This window comes from Anolis sagrei, chromosome 2 (genome assembly GCF_037176765.1).
Source record: "Anolis sagrei isolate rAnoSag1 chromosome 2, rAnoSag1.mat, whole genome shotgun sequence".
NCBI lineage: Eukaryota > Metazoa > Chordata > Lepidosauria > Squamata > Dactyloidae > Anolis > Anolis sagrei.
This window is the reverse complement of record NC_090022.1, coordinates 18,538,837-18,557,766: the sequence shown is the minus strand read 5'-3', so window position 1 is coordinate 18,557,766 and position 18,930 is coordinate 18,538,837. Positions and strand designations below refer to the sequence as shown.

Genomic DNA, 18,930 nt, shown 5'->3' with positions numbered 1-18,930 from the left:
AAAGGACAAAAAGAGAGAAAGGTTTTAGCACGCACAGTAATCACCCTGGTAGAGCCACCACTCCTGGGCTCTTTGGAACATAGAAGGAAAAACCTTCAAGGTTTATTCTTTTCCTCCTGCAAAATGACCCACCCCAAGGCCAGCCTTGCAAGTTTGGTTTGATAACAATCCTCCTCCCTGGTCTTGGGAAGGACTGGAGCTTTCTCATGGGAAGGGTTTACGTGGCAACCCAACATAGGAAGACAGTGACGTGGCAGTCACAAGGAACAGCCCGGCTATGCCTTGGGCAATATTGTTTGTTTGCCAGCTGCCAGGTTAAGTAATTACTGCAGTGCCTGGGAATATCCTTCTTGAATGGTCAAGATCCTTCTCGAATTGTGGCGCCCAGAACTGCACACAGCCAGTGTTGCCTGATGAATTAAAACACCAGGAATCCAGGGTTGGAATCTATACATCGAGTTGGAAGAAACCCCAAGGGTCATCCAATCTACCCCCTTCTGTCATGCGGGAAGACACAATCAGGGGCGGCTCAATCCATTACGCAAAGTAAGCATTTGCAGCATAGTTGATTTTGCCCAGGGGTGCTCTTGAAGTGCTCTTGGGGGAAAATACACCTTGACATATGCAAGTTGTAGTTACTGGGATGTATAGTTCACCTACAATCAAAGAGCATTCTGAACACCACCAATGATGGAATTGAACCAAATATGGCACACAGAACTCCCATGACGAACAGAAAATATATATATTAGTGATTGGTTGTGGGGGCGGGGGGCACCAAAATACTGTTTGCTTACCATTGAAAATTACCTAGGGCCGCCTCGGGACACAATCAAAGCACACCCGACAGGTGGCCATCCAGCCTCTGCTTATAAAACTCCAAAGATGATTCCACCACCCTCCAAAGTAGCATATTGTACTTACCATAATAACGTTCTTCCTAATTTTATATGGAATCTCATTTCCTGCAATTTGAATCTATTGCTCCATTGTGTCCTAATCACTAACGCCACAACAACAACAACAACAACAAAAACCCAGCTTGTTCTGTCTTCTGGGCACCACAATTGAAGAGAGATATTGACACGCTGTAATGTGTCCAGAGGAGGGCGACTAAAGTGATAAAGCTTCTGGAGAACAAGCCCTATGAGGAGTGGCTTAAGAAGCTGGGCATGTTTATCCTGCAGAAGAGAAGGCTGAGAGGAGATGTGATAGCTATGTATAAATATGTGAGAGGAAGCCACAAGGAGGAGGGAGCAAGCTTGTTTACTGCTTCCATGGAGATTAGGATAAGGAACAATGGCTTCAAACTACAAGAGAGGAGATTCCATCTGAACATGAGGAAGAACTTCCTGACTGTGAGAGCCGTTCAGCAGTGGAACTCTCTGCCTCGGAGTGTGGTGGAGGCTCCTTCTTTGGAGGCTTTTAAACAGAGGCTGGATGGCCATCTGTCGGGGGCTCTTTCAGAACCCTCCTCTGGACACATTCCAGCTTGTCAATATCTCACTTCAATTGTGATGCCCAGAATTGGACACAGTATGATTCCAGGTGTGGTCTAACCAAGGCAGAATAGAGGAGCAGCATTATTTCCCTGGAGCTAGACACTATACTCCTATTGATGCAGGCCAAAATCCCATTGGCTTTTTTTGCCGCCGCATCACATAGTATTTTCTGTTGGTCTTGGGGGTTCTGTGTGGGAAGTTTGGCCCAATTTTATCATTGGTGGTGTTCAGAATGCTCTTTGATTGTAGATGAACTATAAATCCTAACAACTACAACTCCCAAATGTCAAGGTCTGTTTTTCCCCAACTCCGCTAGTGTTCACATTTGGGCATATTGAGTATTCGTGCCAAGTTTGGCCCAGATCCACCATTATTTGAGTCCACAGTGCTCTCTGGATGTAAGTGAACTACAACTTCAAAACTCAAGGTCAGTACCCAATAAACCTTTCTAGTATTTTCTGTTGGTCATGCGAGTTCTGTGTGCCAAGTGTGCTTCAATTCCATTGGTGGTGTTCAGAATGCAATTTGATTGTACGCGAACTATAAATCTCAGCAACTACAACTCCCAAATTTATTTATTTATTTATTTATTTAGAACACTTTTACCCCGCCCTTCTCAACCCCTAAGGGGTTCCAATTGACAGCACAATAAAATACAAAACAGCAATTATAACCGTTAAAAGCATAAACATTTTGACATAAAGATTAAAACAGTATACTTACAGTCCACTGAGCTATTACCAGTCTGGTGGCTCTTTATCTCGCCGCATACTAAGATTGAGTACTCCGTTTAACTTATCTATAATCCACTTTCAAGCCATAGTCAACAGTTGTCCTTTTAACCTAATTGCCCGAAGGCCTGGTCCCACATCCATGTTTTTACCTTCTTTCTAAAGGTGAGGAGGGATTATGGTGACCTAATTTTGCCGGGAAGTGAATTCCACAGGTTGGGGGCCAACACTGAGAAGGCCCTGTCCCTCGTCCCCGCCAAAACGTGTTTGGGACAGAGGCGGGGCCGAGAGCAGGGCCTCCCTAGATCTTAAACAAAGGAGCTGGGCATGTTTAGCCTGAAGAAGAGAAGGCTGAGAGGAGATATGATAGCCATGTATAAATATGTGAGAGGAAGCCACAGGGAGGAGGGAGCAAGCTTGTTTTCTGCTGCCCTGGTGACTAGGAAGCGAAACAATGGCTTCAAACTACTGAGAGCCGTTCAGCAGTGGAACTCTCTGCCCCAGAGTGTGGTGGAGGCTCCTTCTTTGGAAGCTTTTAAACAGAGGCTGGATGGCCATCTGTCAGGGCTGCTTTGAATGCAATATTCCTGCTTCTTGGCAGGGGGTTGGACTGGATGGCCCAGGAGATCTCTTCCAACTCTTTGATTCTATGATTTTATGAAATGACAAAACCAATCAATCAAAAACACCCCACCTGTATTCAAAATTGGGTATATCAGGTATTTGTGCCAAATTTGGTCCAGTGAATGAAAATACGTCCTGCATATCAGATATTTACATTATGATTCATAACTGTAGCAGTAATAATTTTATGGTTAGGGGTCACCACAACATGAGGAAGTTTATTTAGGGGTCACGGCATTAGAAAGATTGAGAGCCACTGCTCTATGGGATGACAAAAGCGGTATATAAATGAAATATGTCAATTGGGAAGTCTGACTTGGCCACGGTAGTCCACGCACTGGTTACATCCAGTATAGACTACTGCAAAGCTCTCTACGTGGGGTTGCCTATGAAGACTGCTCGGAAGCTACAAATGGTCCAACGATCAGCATCCAGGTTGTTAACAGGAGCGGCACTCAGGGAGCACACCACTCCTCTGTTGCGCCAGCTCCACTGGCTGCCAATCTGCTACCGGGCACAATTCAAAGTGCTGGCTTTAGCCTTTAAAGCCCTAAACGGTTCTGGCCCGACGTATCTGTCCGAACGCATCACCCCCTATGAACCAGTTAGGACATTAAGATCGTCCGGGGAGGCCCTGCTCTCGATCCCGCCAGCCTCACAAGCACGGCTGGCAGGGACGAGAGACAGGGCCTTCTCAGTGGTGGCCCTCGGCTGTGGAATGCCCTTCCCGCAGATATTAGATCGGCCCCCTCCCTGCTGGCGTTCAGGAGAAGAGTGAAGACCTGGCTCTTTGAACAGGTGTTTAATTAAGCAGTGCAATTAATTGATTGATCTTGGGACTTGGAATAATGGACGAGGAGATCGGATTATGACTTTACTGATGAGACGTGATGGATTAGTTATATGGATGTATTGATGTTATATTGATGTACTGATGTATTGTTATATTGATGTAGTTGCCTTAGTTACTGTTTTAATTGCTAATGTTGTGCACTTTGTATATTGACCTGGCTGTAAACCGCACTGAGTCGCCTACGGGCTGAGAGAGTGCGGTATACAAATAAAGTAAGATCTTGGAGTCCTCGTGGACAACAAGTTAAACATGAGCCAACAATGTGATGTGGCGGCAAAAAAAGCCAATGGGATTTTGGCCTGCATCAATAGGAGCATAGTGTCTAGATCTAGGGAAGTGATGCTACCCCTCTATTCTGCTTTGGTTAGACCACATCTGGAATATTGTGTCCAATTCTGGGCACCACAATTCAAGAGAGATATTGACAAGCTGGAATGTGTCCAGAGGAGAGCGACTAAAATGACAAAAGGTCTGGAGAACAAGCCCTATGAGGAGCGGCTTAGGGAGCCGGGCATGTTTAGCCTGAAGAAGAGAAGGCTGAGAGGGGATATGATAGCCATCTATAAATATGTGAGAGGAAGCCACAGGGAGGAGGGAGCAAGCTTGTTTTCTGCTTCCCTGGAGACTAGGACGCGGAACAATGGCTTCAAACTACAAGAGAGGAGATTCCACCTGAACATGAGGAAGAACTTCCTGACTGTGAGAGCCGTTCAGCAGTGGAACTCTCTGCCCCGGAGTGTGGTGGAGGCTCCTTCTTTGGAAGCTTTTAAACAGAGGCTGGATGGCCATCTGTCAGGGGTGATTTGAATGCGATATTCCTGCTTCTTGGCAGGGGGTTGGACTGGATGGCCCATGAGGTCTCTTCCAACTCTAGGATTCTAGGATTCTATGTGAGAGCCGTTCAGCAGTGGAACTCTCTGCCCCAGAGTGTGGTGGAGGCTCCTTCTTTGGAAGCTTTTAAGCAGAGTGGCCATCTGTCGGGGGTGCTTTGAATGCAATTTTCCTGCTTCTTGGCAGGGGGTTGGACTGGATGGCCCATGAGGTCTCTTCCAACTCTTTGATTCTATGATTCTATAAGTAAATAAGTAAATAAATAAATAAACTAATCAACTAATCACTTGATGGCACCCAACAGCAAACGCAGCAGCGCCCCTAGCGGCCGTCCATGGCATTGGGGCCAATGGGTCTCAAGGGAAGCTTGCGAGGCCCCGCCCCTTTCTCTCTCTTCTAAATGCTGCCCAGCCAGACGGATGATCCTGCAGCCAAATCCTATTAGTGGGCGTCGTCACCCGCTCCCTTTAAGTGGCTTGTTGCCTCCAAACCTCAGGGCAAGGCAATTAGGAGGGATCTGGATGCCCTTTAAAGGGAAAGGCGCCCGTGGAGGAGGAGAAGCCCCGAGAGAGGTACAGCTCGCTTTTGGGGGTGCTGGAAAGGGAAAGTATCCCATTTTAGACTTTGGGGTTGAGTTGGATGGGGAGCCAAGACAACAGGGAGAATGTATGGTTTTTAGGGTTTGAACAAAAACTCACAAGAGTCGTCTTTGGCAGTGAGATAGAGTTGGGAAATCAAAGGAAGCAGGGAACTAACTTCCTTAATGCTGAAAAGGGGGATCATCTCAGGGTGGCTCTACTACTACACTGCTTGACCTACTCTGGCTCAATGCTAATTCAAACTACAAGAAAGGAGATTCCACCTGAACATGAGGAAGAACTTCCTGACTGTGAGAGCCGTTCAGCAGTGGAACTCTCTGCCCCGGAGTGTGGTGGAGGCTCCTTCTTTGGAAGCTTTTAAACAGAGGCTGGATGGCCATCTGTCAGGGGTGATTTGAATGCAATATTCCTGCTTCTTGGCAGGGGGTTGGACTGGATGGCTCATGAGGTCTCTTCCAACTCTAGGATTCTATGATTCTATGTGAGAGCCGTTCAGCAGTGGAACTCTCTGCCCCGGAGTGTGGTGGAGGCTCCTTCTTTGGAAGCTTTTAAACAGAGTGGCCATCTGTCAGGGGTGCTTTGAATGCAATTTTCCTGCTTCTTGGCAGGGAGTTGGACTGGATGGCCTATGAGGTCTCTTCCAACTCTAGGATTCTATGATTCTATGTGAGAGCCGTTCAGCAGTGGAACTCTCTGCCCCGGAGTGTGGTAGAAGCTACTTCTTTGGAAGCTTTTAAGCAGAGTGACCATCTGTCAGGTGTGCTTTGAATGCAGTATTCCTGCTTCTTGGCAGGGGGTTGGACTGGATGACCCATGAGTTCTCTTCCAACTCTTATGATTTTATGGCATTCTGGGCATTGTAGTTTGACAAGGGCTTGAGCAGAACATTTCCTTGCTTGGGTGCCTCTGGAATGAATGCAGTGTGACACCCCTTTCACTGCCTGGACTCAATATTGTCGCATCTTGGAGTTGGTAGTTTGGTGATTCACTAGCCCTCTTGGGCAGAAAAGACCTTGTAAAAACTACAACTTTCGGGATTTCATAGCAGTGACACCACTTTCACTGCCATGGCTAAGGATTTGTAGTTTTGCAAAGAACTCAAGACATGGCTATTCGAGCAAGCATTTGCAAATATTGAGTAACGGACATAGGAATCGGAGCAACTACACGATGAGACTGGACAATGATTTTATTGATTTATGTTTTATTGTTATTGTTATGATTTTATTGATGTTAACGTTTTTATATTGTACTTGGTTATTTGACCCTAACCCTACCCCTAAACCTGGTTATTTGAACAGGCGTTTGAATAGGCAGTGCAATGAATTACAATGAATTATAGGAATCAGACAACGGATGACGGGCTTGGATTATGATTTTAGTTATGAGACGCTAGTGAGTTGTTTATTGATGTTATTGATGGTTATTGATGTTAATTGCTTAGTGTATTATTGTGTTAATTGTTTTTAAATGGCTGTTTGATGTTTGCATTGAATTTTTGCCGCTGCTTGCTGTTATCCGCTCTGAGTCGCCTAATGGCTGAGAAGAGCGGTATACAAATAAAGTAAATAAATAATAAATAAATAAATATGGCATTGACTTTTTGCCTTATAAACCACCTCGAGTCGCTGGAAGGCTGAGAAGGGCGGTATACAAATACAGTAAATGAATACATAAGTTGTGGAAGTTGAAGTCCAAATTTGAAGTTTGCTGATGCCTGGGTTTCCCAGTACTCTAACCATTACACAAAGCCATTCGTTCTTTATATCCATTATAAGATTAACTCTGGGCCTCCCCCTAAGTCTCATATTAATTTGTGGGAAGAGGTTTATTACTCACTAACCACACTTCTCTTTTGAAAAGTGAAGGCGCCTCTGTTCTTCTGCGCTTTTAATGCCAGTGGAAATGTAACCTGTTCTCGCCTGACTTGTTAACAGTTTAAATGCTTGTTTCTCCCTTTTTGTTGACAAAAGCCTCAATTAAGGAAGCATAAAGGAAGCTGTTGCCCCGTGCCTTCAAGTCACTGTAAGGCTTTTATCACATTTCCCCCTGAGGCTGAGAGAGTGTGACTTGCCCCAGATCTGTGCTTTGTTTGTGTGTTATTTTTAATAGTTGCTGAATGCCATTTAACTTCTTGGCTCAATACTAGGGAAGCCTTGGAGTTGTCGTTTGGTGAGATGCCACCAGAAAGACTTTGTCAAAATGCAAATTCCAAGATCGTATAGCATTGAATCATAGCAGTTAAAGTGGGGTCAAACTGCATTCGTTCTACAGTGTAGAAGGGACTGTGGTAGCAGAGCGGGGTTTTAAACCCTTATGTGTTATTGTCTACGTGTGTGATAGTCGTGTCAGGAGCAAGTCGCTTCTGGTGTGAGAGAATTGACCGTCTGCAAGGACGTTGCCCAGGGGACGCCTGGATGATTTGATGTTTTTATCATCCTTGTGGGAGGCTTCTCTCATGTCCCCGCATGAGGAGCTGGAGCTGATAGAGGGAGCTCATCCGCCTCTCCCCGGATTCGAACCTGTGACCTGTCGGTCTTCAGTCCTGCCAGCACAGGGGTTTAACCCACTGCGCCACTGGGGGCTCCTGAATTATATTAATTGTACTATTTATTTATAAAACTTTATTTATACCCCGCTACCATCTCCCAAGGGACTTGGGGCAGCTTACATGAGGCCAAGCCCAACAACACATCAATAAAAACAACAAGCAATAAGCAAAATAAATAGTACAATGAGTACAATTGAGATATATTAATTGTACTATTTATTTTGCTTATTGCTTGTTGTTTTTATTGGTGTGTTGTTGGTCTTGGCCTCATGTGAGCTGCTCCAAGTCCCTTGGGAGATGGTGGCGGGGTAGAAATAAAGTTTTTATTATTATTATTATTATTATTATTATTATTATTAACCGGAGGGTTAGCACTTTGAAGCCGCGAGTTGGGGCAAGCTCCCAACTGTCAGCCCTAGCTTCTGCCAACCTAGCAATTTGAAATCATAAATAAAAGTGTATAGATGCACCCATAGTTGTAGTCTTGTAGTTGTAGATACGATGTATAATAGACTCTCCGTTTACTGGAACTCAAGCAAATGGCAAAAAATTCAAATAAATAATACTTTAAATAAAAATTAAAATATTTTTGTAATAATTCAGTAGAATCAGTTTCTATAATACAGTAAAATTATACAACGCTGAGTGGGAGGCCTCCCCTCCCCCAACTGGGAGGCGGAGCTTGTGGCTCAGCTACCTGCCAGGTGTGCTGCATTAATCTCCTTGCCCTTTGCTCTGGGTGGAGTAAGGGAGAGGAGAAAGACAGGTAAAAGGCTGGAGGTGTTTATATACCTTCTCCCTCTGCAATCCTAACTCTGAGGCTGCACAGAGTTTGGAGGTGTCACCTTTTCTGTGTCCGGAAGCTCCCTGGAAGTTTGGACAGGTGAGTTTAGCTTTGGTCAGACCTCACCTGGAATCACTCTGTGTCATGTTCTGGGCACCGCAATTCAAGAAGGATATTGACAAACTAAAATATGTCCAGAGAAGGGCGACCAAAGTGATCAAAGGTTTGGAAGCTAAGCCATATGAGTAGGTTTAGCTTGGACTAAAGAAGGCTGGGAAGGAACATGATAGCCATGCTTAAATATTTTAAAGGATGCCACATTGAGGAGGGAGCAAATTTGTTTTTGGGTGCTCTGAAGACTAGGGCACAATAGAGCAATGGATTCAAATGGAAGGAAAAGTGATTCCACCTAAACATTAGGGATAACTTTCTGATATTATTAATGTAATATGCCACTGCTTGGGAGTGTGGTGGAGTCTCCTTCTTTGGAAGTTTTTAAGCATAGGCTGGATGGCCATCTGTTGGGAGTGCTTTGATTGTGTCTTCCTACATGACAGAATGGGGTTGGACTGGAAGATCTGAGAATGGCCATGACAAACCTGATATCCCCCAAAGCTTGTTAGGGTTTTTTTTTTTGCAAGGTAAACATTAATTAATCCGGGGTAAGTCTTGTACCTTTTAAAGGAAGCTGAAGGTCTGGATCCATCTGGGATAAGCTCCAGACGTATGCTGCAGTTGTTCCTAGGAGCAAATGGATTACTTCTCTCTGTGTGTTGATCTCCTCATTCTTTTGTTTACCTTGACAAATCGATCACCATCTGCCCCGTTTCTCCTTGGCCAGCTTTTGAACTTCTTGATCCAGAGACAGGATAGGGTTGGGCTGCTATTATTATTATTATCTAACCTTGTAGCATCCAGAGTCCTCCTTCTGCCCTTTGGATTTATAGCCCTGATCCATCTGTCACACTGGAAAGCTACACAGTGCCCTCCACAAAGCAGCCCTTGAGAATCTGTACCCATTCTTTTCCTATTTTTATGGGGTATCTGTATGTGTGTGTGTTAGTTTGCAGGATTAACATAACTCAAAAAACCACTGGACGAATTGACACCAAATTTGGACACAGTACACCTATCAGGCCAATGAGTGAACATCAGTCATAAAAACACTGAAAATCACAGCAGAAGAGATTAAAAAATCCAAAAAATAAAAAATACATTATAATGCACCCGCAAAACCACACATATATACACAAACACACATATATACAAATATATGCACACATACACACACACAAAAAACACATACACATAATGGGCCACAGCAACACATGGCAGGGGACGGCATATATATATAATCGGTTGACTGACTAATTAAGAACTTTAATATCATTTCTTCACAAAACGTGACAGTCTAACAATTGAGAAAAAATCGCCTCTTTCAAGGCAGCATATTTGTCATGAGATTCCTCCCCTGTGGTGGGAGATCTGGCAACCCTAGCTTCAATCTCCCTCCTTATTACTTCTGATTAACTTATCCCCCCTCTCAATTTTTCCCAAAGCTGATGTTTTATTGCAGGATCAGCCACTTTCCTATCCATAGGGATAGTAGTAGTACTATCTGGCAAAGAGATTGTCTGCATTACATAACTATAGCAGTTTGACGCTATAGTTAAGAATCCATGGGGCTCCTTCCCATGGATTCTTGAAATTTGTAATCTGTTTTGTAAATATCTCACAAAACTACAAAACTCAGGATTCCATAGCACGGAGCAATACTAGTTAAAGTGGTGTCAAACTGCTATAACATTACAGTGCAAGTCGTCTCTGGCAACACACCCAAATACCTGGGAGTCACTTTGGACCGTGCTCTGACCTACAAGAAGCACTGCCTGAACATCAAACAAAAGGTGGGCGCTAGAAACAACATCATACGAAAGCTGACTGGCACAACCTGAGGATCACAACCAGACACAGTGAAGACATCTGCCCTTGCGCTATGCTACTCTGCTGCTGAGTATGCATGCCCAGTGTGGAACACATCTCACCACACTAAAACAGTAGATGTGGCTCTTAATGAGACATGCCGCATTATCACAGGGTGTCTGCGCCCCACACCACTGGAGAAATTACACTGCTTAGCCGGTATTGCACCACCTGACATCCGCCGGGAAGTAGCAGCCAATAGTGAAAGGACCAAGGCAGAGACATCTCCAGCTCATCCCCTGTTTGGGTATCAGCCAGCACGTCAATGACTTAAATCAAGACATAGTTTTCTTAGATCTACAGAGACACTCGCTGGAACACCCCAGCAAGCGAGAGTCCAAAAGTGGCAGGCCCAAACACAGCACCTCAATTCATGGGTGATACCAGATGAGAGACTCCCCCCTGGGCACTCAGAAGACTGGGCGACTTGGAAGGCGCTGAACAGACTGCGCTCTGGCACCACGAGATGCAGAGCCAGCCTTAAGAAATGGGGCTACAGGGTGAAAACCTCGGCATGTGAGTGCGGAGAAGAACAAACCACAGACCACCTGCTGCAATGCACCCTGAGCCCTGCCACATGCACAATGGAGGACCTTCTTGCGGCAACACCAGAGGCACTCCAAGTGGCCAGATACTGGTCAAAGGACATTTAACCAAATACCAAATTTGCAAAATCTGTGTGTCCCCCCCCTTGTTCTTTTTAATCTGTGTGTTTGTTTTGCTCTGTTAGAATTGTAATACAATGGTTGCTGATGACACGATAAATAAATTACAGTGCAGATGCATCCAAAGTGCCTGTTTTGATTACTGGGAGAGCAGATGCAAACATGGTAAAGGCCATATTCCAATAAGTTTTCTCAGCAATTCAAGGTATGCTGCGTCAGACTTGTGAGCCCTTTCGCCATCTGGCACAGCAGGGCAAAAGAAATGCCCGTCAGCTCCTTCTGGATTCTCCATTAATATTCTTGCATTCCTATCATAACACAGATCTAGATTATTATCTGCCAGAAAAAGAGACGAGGATGTGTCTAGACACAGCACACCTGGGAATACCTGCAGGGTAAGGAATATGCTCTATTAATGCACACCTATTTCTTTTTAAGGAAAATAAAACCACCAGAAAGCCTGCAGACTCCAGCACATAAATCTTCTCAGGTGACTTTCCCTTTTCGCCTCCGCCCTAAGCACGTTCTACAGGTTTGCTCTGCCAGCACGGCATTGTGACTTTTTGCACACAGAATGTAACGCACCCAGTACTTCTCAAGTTTTGAGAAAATATACAAAAGCATGTCTCTACTCCTCCAAGCTCCCCACTATTGTGAAGATAGGCAGGACCCAAACTGTTTAGGGCTTTTTAGGTGATAACCTGCACCTTGAATTGGGACTGGAAACATATTGTGCATGAGACAAAAGTTTGTGTACATTGTCTCATGTTAGGGATACTCTATCTTTACAAGGATGTGAGAAAGACAACAAATACCAGATGCTTTCAGAGGAAGGAAATGGGTAAACTACCTCTGAGTTTTCCTTGCCTAAGAAACCTTATGAAATTCATGACATTGCCATAAGTCAACAAGTGGCTTGAAGGTAGCACTCTTGCCCCAAGGATTGGCCGACAAATGCAAATCCTCAAGATTGAATGCCAGGCCCTGAAATCTGGCAGATCAAACTTCTGTTTAATACTATTTGAGCTAAACAAACGGGTTTATCTCAACCTGTGTTCAAGTCTCGGGTCATCCAAGAGGCCTACTGTTTCTGGAAACTTGCTGAGTGATTTCAGCTCTGCTAAAACCGCAGGTTCAGAGGCCTAGCATGTCTAGCTTCCCACAAGGCCAAATCAAGTATAGTCAGGTAGAAGGTAAAAGCAGAGGTTTATTCTCACTGGCCAGAGAGGATGCCAGCAGATAAAACACTCCAAAGTACTGAAATATTTTGCAAATACAGAGCATTTTTATTTTATCTGACAACTATTCAAAAAATCAACAAGAGCTCCTGGTTGACTGAAAAACTGTCCAGCTCGGATCTGTGTACTGAGTGGTTCCCTTGGATGTTGGTTCTTCCTATGATGGGAATTTCAATAAATTGTCATTGGAGCATTTGAAATGTCAGTTCATTTGCTGATCTTCTTCCAAAGCAAGATCAGAAAGGAATGTGGTGTGGCATTGGGAAATGAGTCCATTATGAGATTAATGTGTTGACTTTGGTAAACATAATAAGGTTAGTGTGATGTACACAACAGATACTTGGAGAATATGACCATGACTTGGCCACGGTGGTCCACGCTCTTGTTACATTCTGAATAGAATACTGCAACACACTCTACGTGGGGCTGTCTCTGAAGACTACCTGGAAGCTTCAACTAGTCCAATGTTCGGTAGCCAGGCTGCTCACTGGGGCTGGATACAGGGAGCGCACAACACCCTTGTTACGCCAGCTCCACTGGCTGCCGATCAGCTTCCAAGCATAATTCAAAGTGCAGGCTTTGGCCTATAAAGACCTTAATGGTTCTGGCCCAGTTTACTTGTCTGAACGTATGTCCTGCTACGATCCACCTAGGGCCCTAAGATCATCTGAGGAGACCCTGCTCATTGTTCCCCCATTGTCACAATCGCGTCTGGCGGGGACAAGGGACAGGACCTTTTCTGTGGTGGCCCCCTGGCTATGGAACTCACTCCTGAGTGAAATTAGATCTGCTGCATCCCTCTTGACCTTCCGGAAACAAGTAAACTCCTGGCTATGGGATCAGGCCTTTGGAGAATAGGCTGACCTACTGACGTGTTGACTTATTTAGAACTGATGGACTGCCCTTGGATAATGATTTATATCGGTGACCACTGACTATTTGTTGTCTGTTTCTATATTGTTTTTATATTGTTTATATGGTTTTATACTGTTTATACTGTTTTATATTATTATTATTACATTGCTGTTAATTGTATATTTATGTTTTGATGTGGTGCCACTTTGTTAGCCGTCCTGAGTCCCTCTGCGGAGGTTGAGAAAGGACGGGATATAAAAGCCCTAAATAAATAAATAATAAATAATTTCAATAGGTAAGGCTGGCTTGAGGTCTATGTGCCAGATCTTTCCCAGAGATAGTCCGATCTTGGCAATGGGAGCAGGAAACGGACCCAGGAACTCTGACGCAAATTCATTGAGTTCTTCCCTCCACATCTCAGACTTAATTGTGAGGGGATTATGGAAATTAAAGGAAGGGAATTTGGGTGTGATCAGACAGCATTCCAGAGACAATTAATACAAAAAGTTAATGTAAGACAAAAACTCCTGAAGCTGTGGCTTCTGTTTATATTATTTCATACTGTTTCATAAGTTGGGATCCATTTTCTCAACATCAGACTCAGTCTCTAGACCTAAATTTTTCAGCTCATGATCATATTCCAAATTCAGTATTTACACTGGTGAATTTATCTAGTTTGATAACATTTTAACTGCCATGGCTCAATATTAGCGCTTCCCAACCTTTGTCCTCCAAGTGTTTTGGACTTCAGGTTCCACAATTCCAATAACAGCTGGTAAGCAGACTGGGATTTCTGGGAGTTGAATTCCAAAACAACTGGAGAACCAAAGGTTGGGAACCAGTGTTCAGTGCTATGGAGTCCTGGGAGTTGTTGTTTTTCAAACTGCTCTCTGCCAAAGAGGGCTAGTACTTTTCCAAATGACAACTCCCAGGATTCCATTGCATCAAGCAATCACAGTTAAAGTGGTGTCAAACTGCATTAATTCTACCATGTAGATGCATCCTAGATTTGAAATCCTTGAAGATCTATCTGTGCCATTAAGTAGAGGAAAAACAACTGTAGTGTGACCAAGGACCGCATTCTGGAACATGCCTGAGGGCTGTAATTGTTTCCATGCTTATTTATTTCAGTTAAATTTAGTCCAATTTCAGTTTAGATCTACCTCTGAGGATTAAATGTATAAAATTGATTCTAAATTCTAAAACAAGATAATAGCAAATGACTACATTAAAATTAATGATCTGAATAAACTCCCTGATGAAGTGCAATTAGCTTGAGCCATTTACATTGAATTTAACAGATATGATTATTCAGAACTTCATGCTCATTGGCCACTGCAAAGGTAGGTATCTGCAGTATGTCCACAAGCTGCGGAAACTGTGTGGTTGTTGGAGCTTTGTTCCTTGGCGGCACATGGATGGGAAACCAAAAGAGGTTGGACGGCAGATGTAAGAGTGCAGCTACAAAGTTGAATGAATGCTGTTTAATACCACTTTGTTGCGTAGCAGTGGATTTTACCCAGCACCCAAAGTCCAAATGCAATAGATTCACAGACAAGAGGAAAAATGAACAGAAAAATATTTACCCTTAATAGCAGAGATGAAATATAAACTTGCAGTGTTGCATACAAAAATCAAACAATGCCACAAACTTACATAGTCCTTATAAGAAACATAGAATAAGGCATCTTAATCTTCAATCAGATGGGAGAGCAAAACATAAACCTTGAGTAAATAGCTATTCCACCACAGCCTCCTTCATAGTAGGTTCTCCAAACTGATCCCCAGAGTAAAGCCTTTGAGCATAGATCTCCTCAGACAAAAAGCTCTCCAGAAGCTCTCCAGAAGTGTATTCTAAAAACTCATACAGTTATACACCATCGGGCATGGCCGAAGCTTGCTGGTTGACCTACGTTACCAGCTGCACATGATAATTAACACAATAATGTTTTTTTATTAAACACACACACACACACTTGGTCCTGCTATGATTTACCACAACACACTTTACCATCCATGGTGCCATCCTATGTAATCTAGATATTTGTAATCTGGTGAGGCACCAGCACTCTTTGGTAGAGGAGGCTAAAGACCTTGTAAAACTAAAACTCCTAGGATTCCATTGCATGGAGCCATGGCAGTTAAAACAGTGTCACACTGCATTAATTCAAAAGTGTAGAAACACACTGTAGTAATCCAAATAGGACGTAACCACTGTGGCCAGTTCGGAGTTCTCCAGGAATGGGAGCAATTGGCATAGCAGCTTTAACTATGTGAAAACAGTCCTAGTTACTATTGAAACCTGGGCCTTCAGGCTCAGAACTGAATCTAGAAGTTCCTCCAAATTGTGAACTTGTATTTTTAGTGATGATAATGATGGTGATGATAACAATGATGGTGATGATTTCCACTTAAATTCCTGCCAGATATTTGTGGGATTTTCTGCCAGAGGTACACAAATAATCTGGTTGGCCTTCCATACTATGTACCATGACTTTGGAGATAATTTATGACACTATTTCAATGGCATAATGTATTGGGCCAGTTCTTTCATAGAGGACAGTTTATTTATTTATTTATTATTTGCAGTATTTATATACCGCTTTTCTCACCCTTGGGGGAACTCAAAGTGGTTTTAAAAAATAATGGCAAAATTCAATGCCTTACATATATAAACCAAATCATACGTCAAACAGCATATGACTAAGCATAAAATACAATAGGACAAATTCACCATAAGATAATAGGACATTGAAACATGAAATATCAAAATTAAAAACACCTAATAAAACCATTAAAATCACATAATCCAAACTTGTAAACCGAGCCATTCCTGATGTCAATTACACATATTCCATATTTACGTCTTGCACTTCGTTACTTTAGAAGTCAAAAGCTTGGTTCCATAACCATGCCAGCTAATGGCTTCTAGCGACTCATTAACCAGTGTAACAGAGTTCATTCTGTTCGCTACTACAACTTCTCAGGAATTCCTTAGAAAATCAAGAGTAATCTTGTACCAGCAGGTCAAAATATTTGCCCATCCAGCTCATTGTTTGTTTATGTTGGCCATTCTTGCAGAAACCTTACTGATCTTATTTTTCCCTGTTTTTATAGGGATTAATCCACAACAAGAAGATGATGGAATGTGAAAAGAAAAGACGATTGCTTTTCCACTAACCGAATCTGACTAACCTTGTGAACTTTCCCCAGCTGGAAATATCTCTATCTGATTACCCTAATACACCAGGAAAAACCAAAAATTTAGAAACTGATTTCTGGGTTTAATTGGGATGAGAATAAGATTTGAGAGGACCAGATTAACAAATCAAAGTGAATTTGTGTTGGAGTGATCCTGATATTTATAAATAAAAATAATGCTAGACATTTGGATCTAAAGCGGGGATCTGAAGCCTATTATCGGTTAGTGAGACTGAAAACTCTGGAAATGTTCCTTTCTTTGAGTAGCCAAGTTAAAGCTGAATATGCTGAAGGTGCCCTTTTAGGCTTGAAGAATTTGTAGATCTTGTAGTAGTTTATAATTGTCCAGAACTAGATCAGTGCAGGAATCCATTTCCTAAGATTGGAGAGAAACTGAGAATATAGGATTTTACTTTTGGAGATTAGAAAGAACGTGAGAATATAATGTTCCCCTTTCTGAGATTGGACATAAATTGAGAATACAAGATTTCTTTTTCTGAGATTGGTGAGAAACTGAAAATACTGGATTCTCCTTTCGGAAACTGAACATAAACTGAGAATTTAAGTTTCTGCTTTCCAACATTGGAGAGAAACCGAGACTACAGGATTTCCCTTTCTGAGACTGGACGTAAACTGAGAACATAAGATTCCCTTTCTTCTTGGTTCAGTATTCATGGATAGCCTCAATAATTTCTGTCGCCTATGTGGCGCAGTGCTGCGTGGCAACCATCGGCGATGGTTATTCAGCCGCAGTAGTGGCAACTCGCGCCCTGACCTTCTTGTGGTGCTGTCCTTCGTCCTTGACCGACAGCCGCCCCAGCGTGGAGATGGCCGTGGAGAGTTCCTCTGCGGAAAGTGTGCCCAGGCCTTGGGCCGCATATACCGCTTTGACACTGTCATTGCCCGGGTCCAAGCGCTCTCCATCGACCGGCTCCAGCGCCTCCTTTCAGAGAAGGATCAACTGGCCCGCTCCCTGCGCCACATCCATGCACGGCGGTTTCCAGGTGAAAAGGATGTGTTGTCCTACACGGGCCAAGAGATCTCAGCCAGCATAGCAGATTTGCCACATGTCCGATACCAGCGTCTCTTGCAAGATGACATGGCACTCTCCGAATATGAATGTTGGGCAAACGACACAGACAGTAGCCAACCAGGCTCACCCTGCCGCAACCGGCAATGCCGCAGCTGCCACGGGCTGCGGGTTGAGGACTCTGATTACGAGTGGGTGTGCCGGACCCCCAGAAGGCTGGGCGTGTCATCTCCCATCTTCCCCCTGTGCCGGGATAAATCCCAGAGCATGCCCACAGTGCACCACGCAAGCTCCCGAGCCTCTCTGAGGTCTCAAAGTCTAGGGGAGGCAGATTCATGTTCGATGCTGTCGTTGGATACCTTGCCAGAGCTGGATCTGTCCTGGGAGGCTCTGAGAGCCCTGAGGGGCATTGGACGGAAACAGCTGAGAGTTCCCAAAGGCAGCAAGATCCCAGTGCTGGCCAGGAATAGCTACGTCTTCCCAATTCAGAGGGAGAGTCCCTTGGGAGAGGAGGCATGTGAAGACATGGTGGATGAGTTCATGCCACTGGAGTCAAAGGTAAGCGGCATGAAGATGTGTGGAGGACTGAGATCTTTTCTGACTCACAGCTTCTAGACCAGCATTTCTCAAACTGGGGGTCAGGACCCCTGGGGTCATGAGCGGGTGTCAGGGTGATCACCAAAGATCATTGGAAAACACAGTATTTTCTGCTGGTCATGGTGGTTCTGTGTGGGAAGTTTGGCCCAATTCTATCATTGGTGGAGTTCAGAATGCTCTTTGATTGTAGGTGAACTATACATCCCAGAAACTACAACTCCCAAACGTCAAGGTCTGTTTGCCCCAAACTCCATCTATGTTCACATTTAGGCATATTGTATATTTGTTCCAAGTTTGGTCCAGATCCATCCTTGTTTGAGTCCACAGTGCTCTCTGGATGTAGGTGAACTACAACTCAAAAACTCAAGGTCAGTGCCCACCAAACCTTTTCATATTTTCTGTTGGTCATGAGAGTTCTGTGTGCCAAGTTTGATCCAATTCCATTGTTGGAGGAGTTCAGAATGCTCTTTGATTGTAGATGAACTATTAATCCTAGCAACTACAAGTACCAAATGATGAAATCAATCCTCTCCAACCCACCAGTTTTAAAATTTGGACATATTGGGTATTTGTGCCAAATTTGGTCCAGTGAATGAAAATACATCCTGCATATCAGATATTTACATTACAATTCATAACAGTAGCAAAATTACAGTTATGAAGTGGCAATGAAAATAATTTTATGGTTGGGGGTCACCACAACATGAGGAACTGTATTAAGGGGTCGTGGCATTACGAAGGTTGAGGAACACTGTTCTGGACTTTCAAGGACACCTGTTTGACTTATCCACCATTTTATACAAGTGATGCCATTTTGCTACACCAATGTATAAACAGTTGGCCCTTCCACATTTGTGAGTTTGACTTTGCAGATTTTATTATTCAC

At 43.7% G+C, this 18,930-nt stretch overlaps 1 protein-coding gene across 3 annotated transcripts in view; it reads left to right on the top strand.

Moving 5' to 3' along the window:
* The first annotated feature begins 4,942 nt into the window (after nucleotides 1–4,942).
* LOC132765246 (uncharacterized) overlaps nucleotides 4,943–18,930 on the top strand; it is a 29,405-nt gene continuing 15,417 nt past the window's right edge. The window contains exons 1-2 of one of the 3 annotated variants that reach the window (XM_060759492.2): nucleotides 4,943–5,113; nucleotides 16,334–18,005. In XM_060759492.2, coding sequence (XP_060615475.2) covers nucleotides 17,091–18,005 — 915 coding nt within the window. In that variant the 5' untranslated portion in view covers nucleotides 4,943–5,113; nucleotides 16,334–17,090. Of the gene's footprint in view, nucleotides 5,114–8,431; nucleotides 8,575–11,444; nucleotides 11,519–16,333; nucleotides 18,006–18,930 lie in introns of those variants that run through there. The other 2 variants (XM_060759491.2, XM_060759494.2) reach the window with 2 other exon arrangements.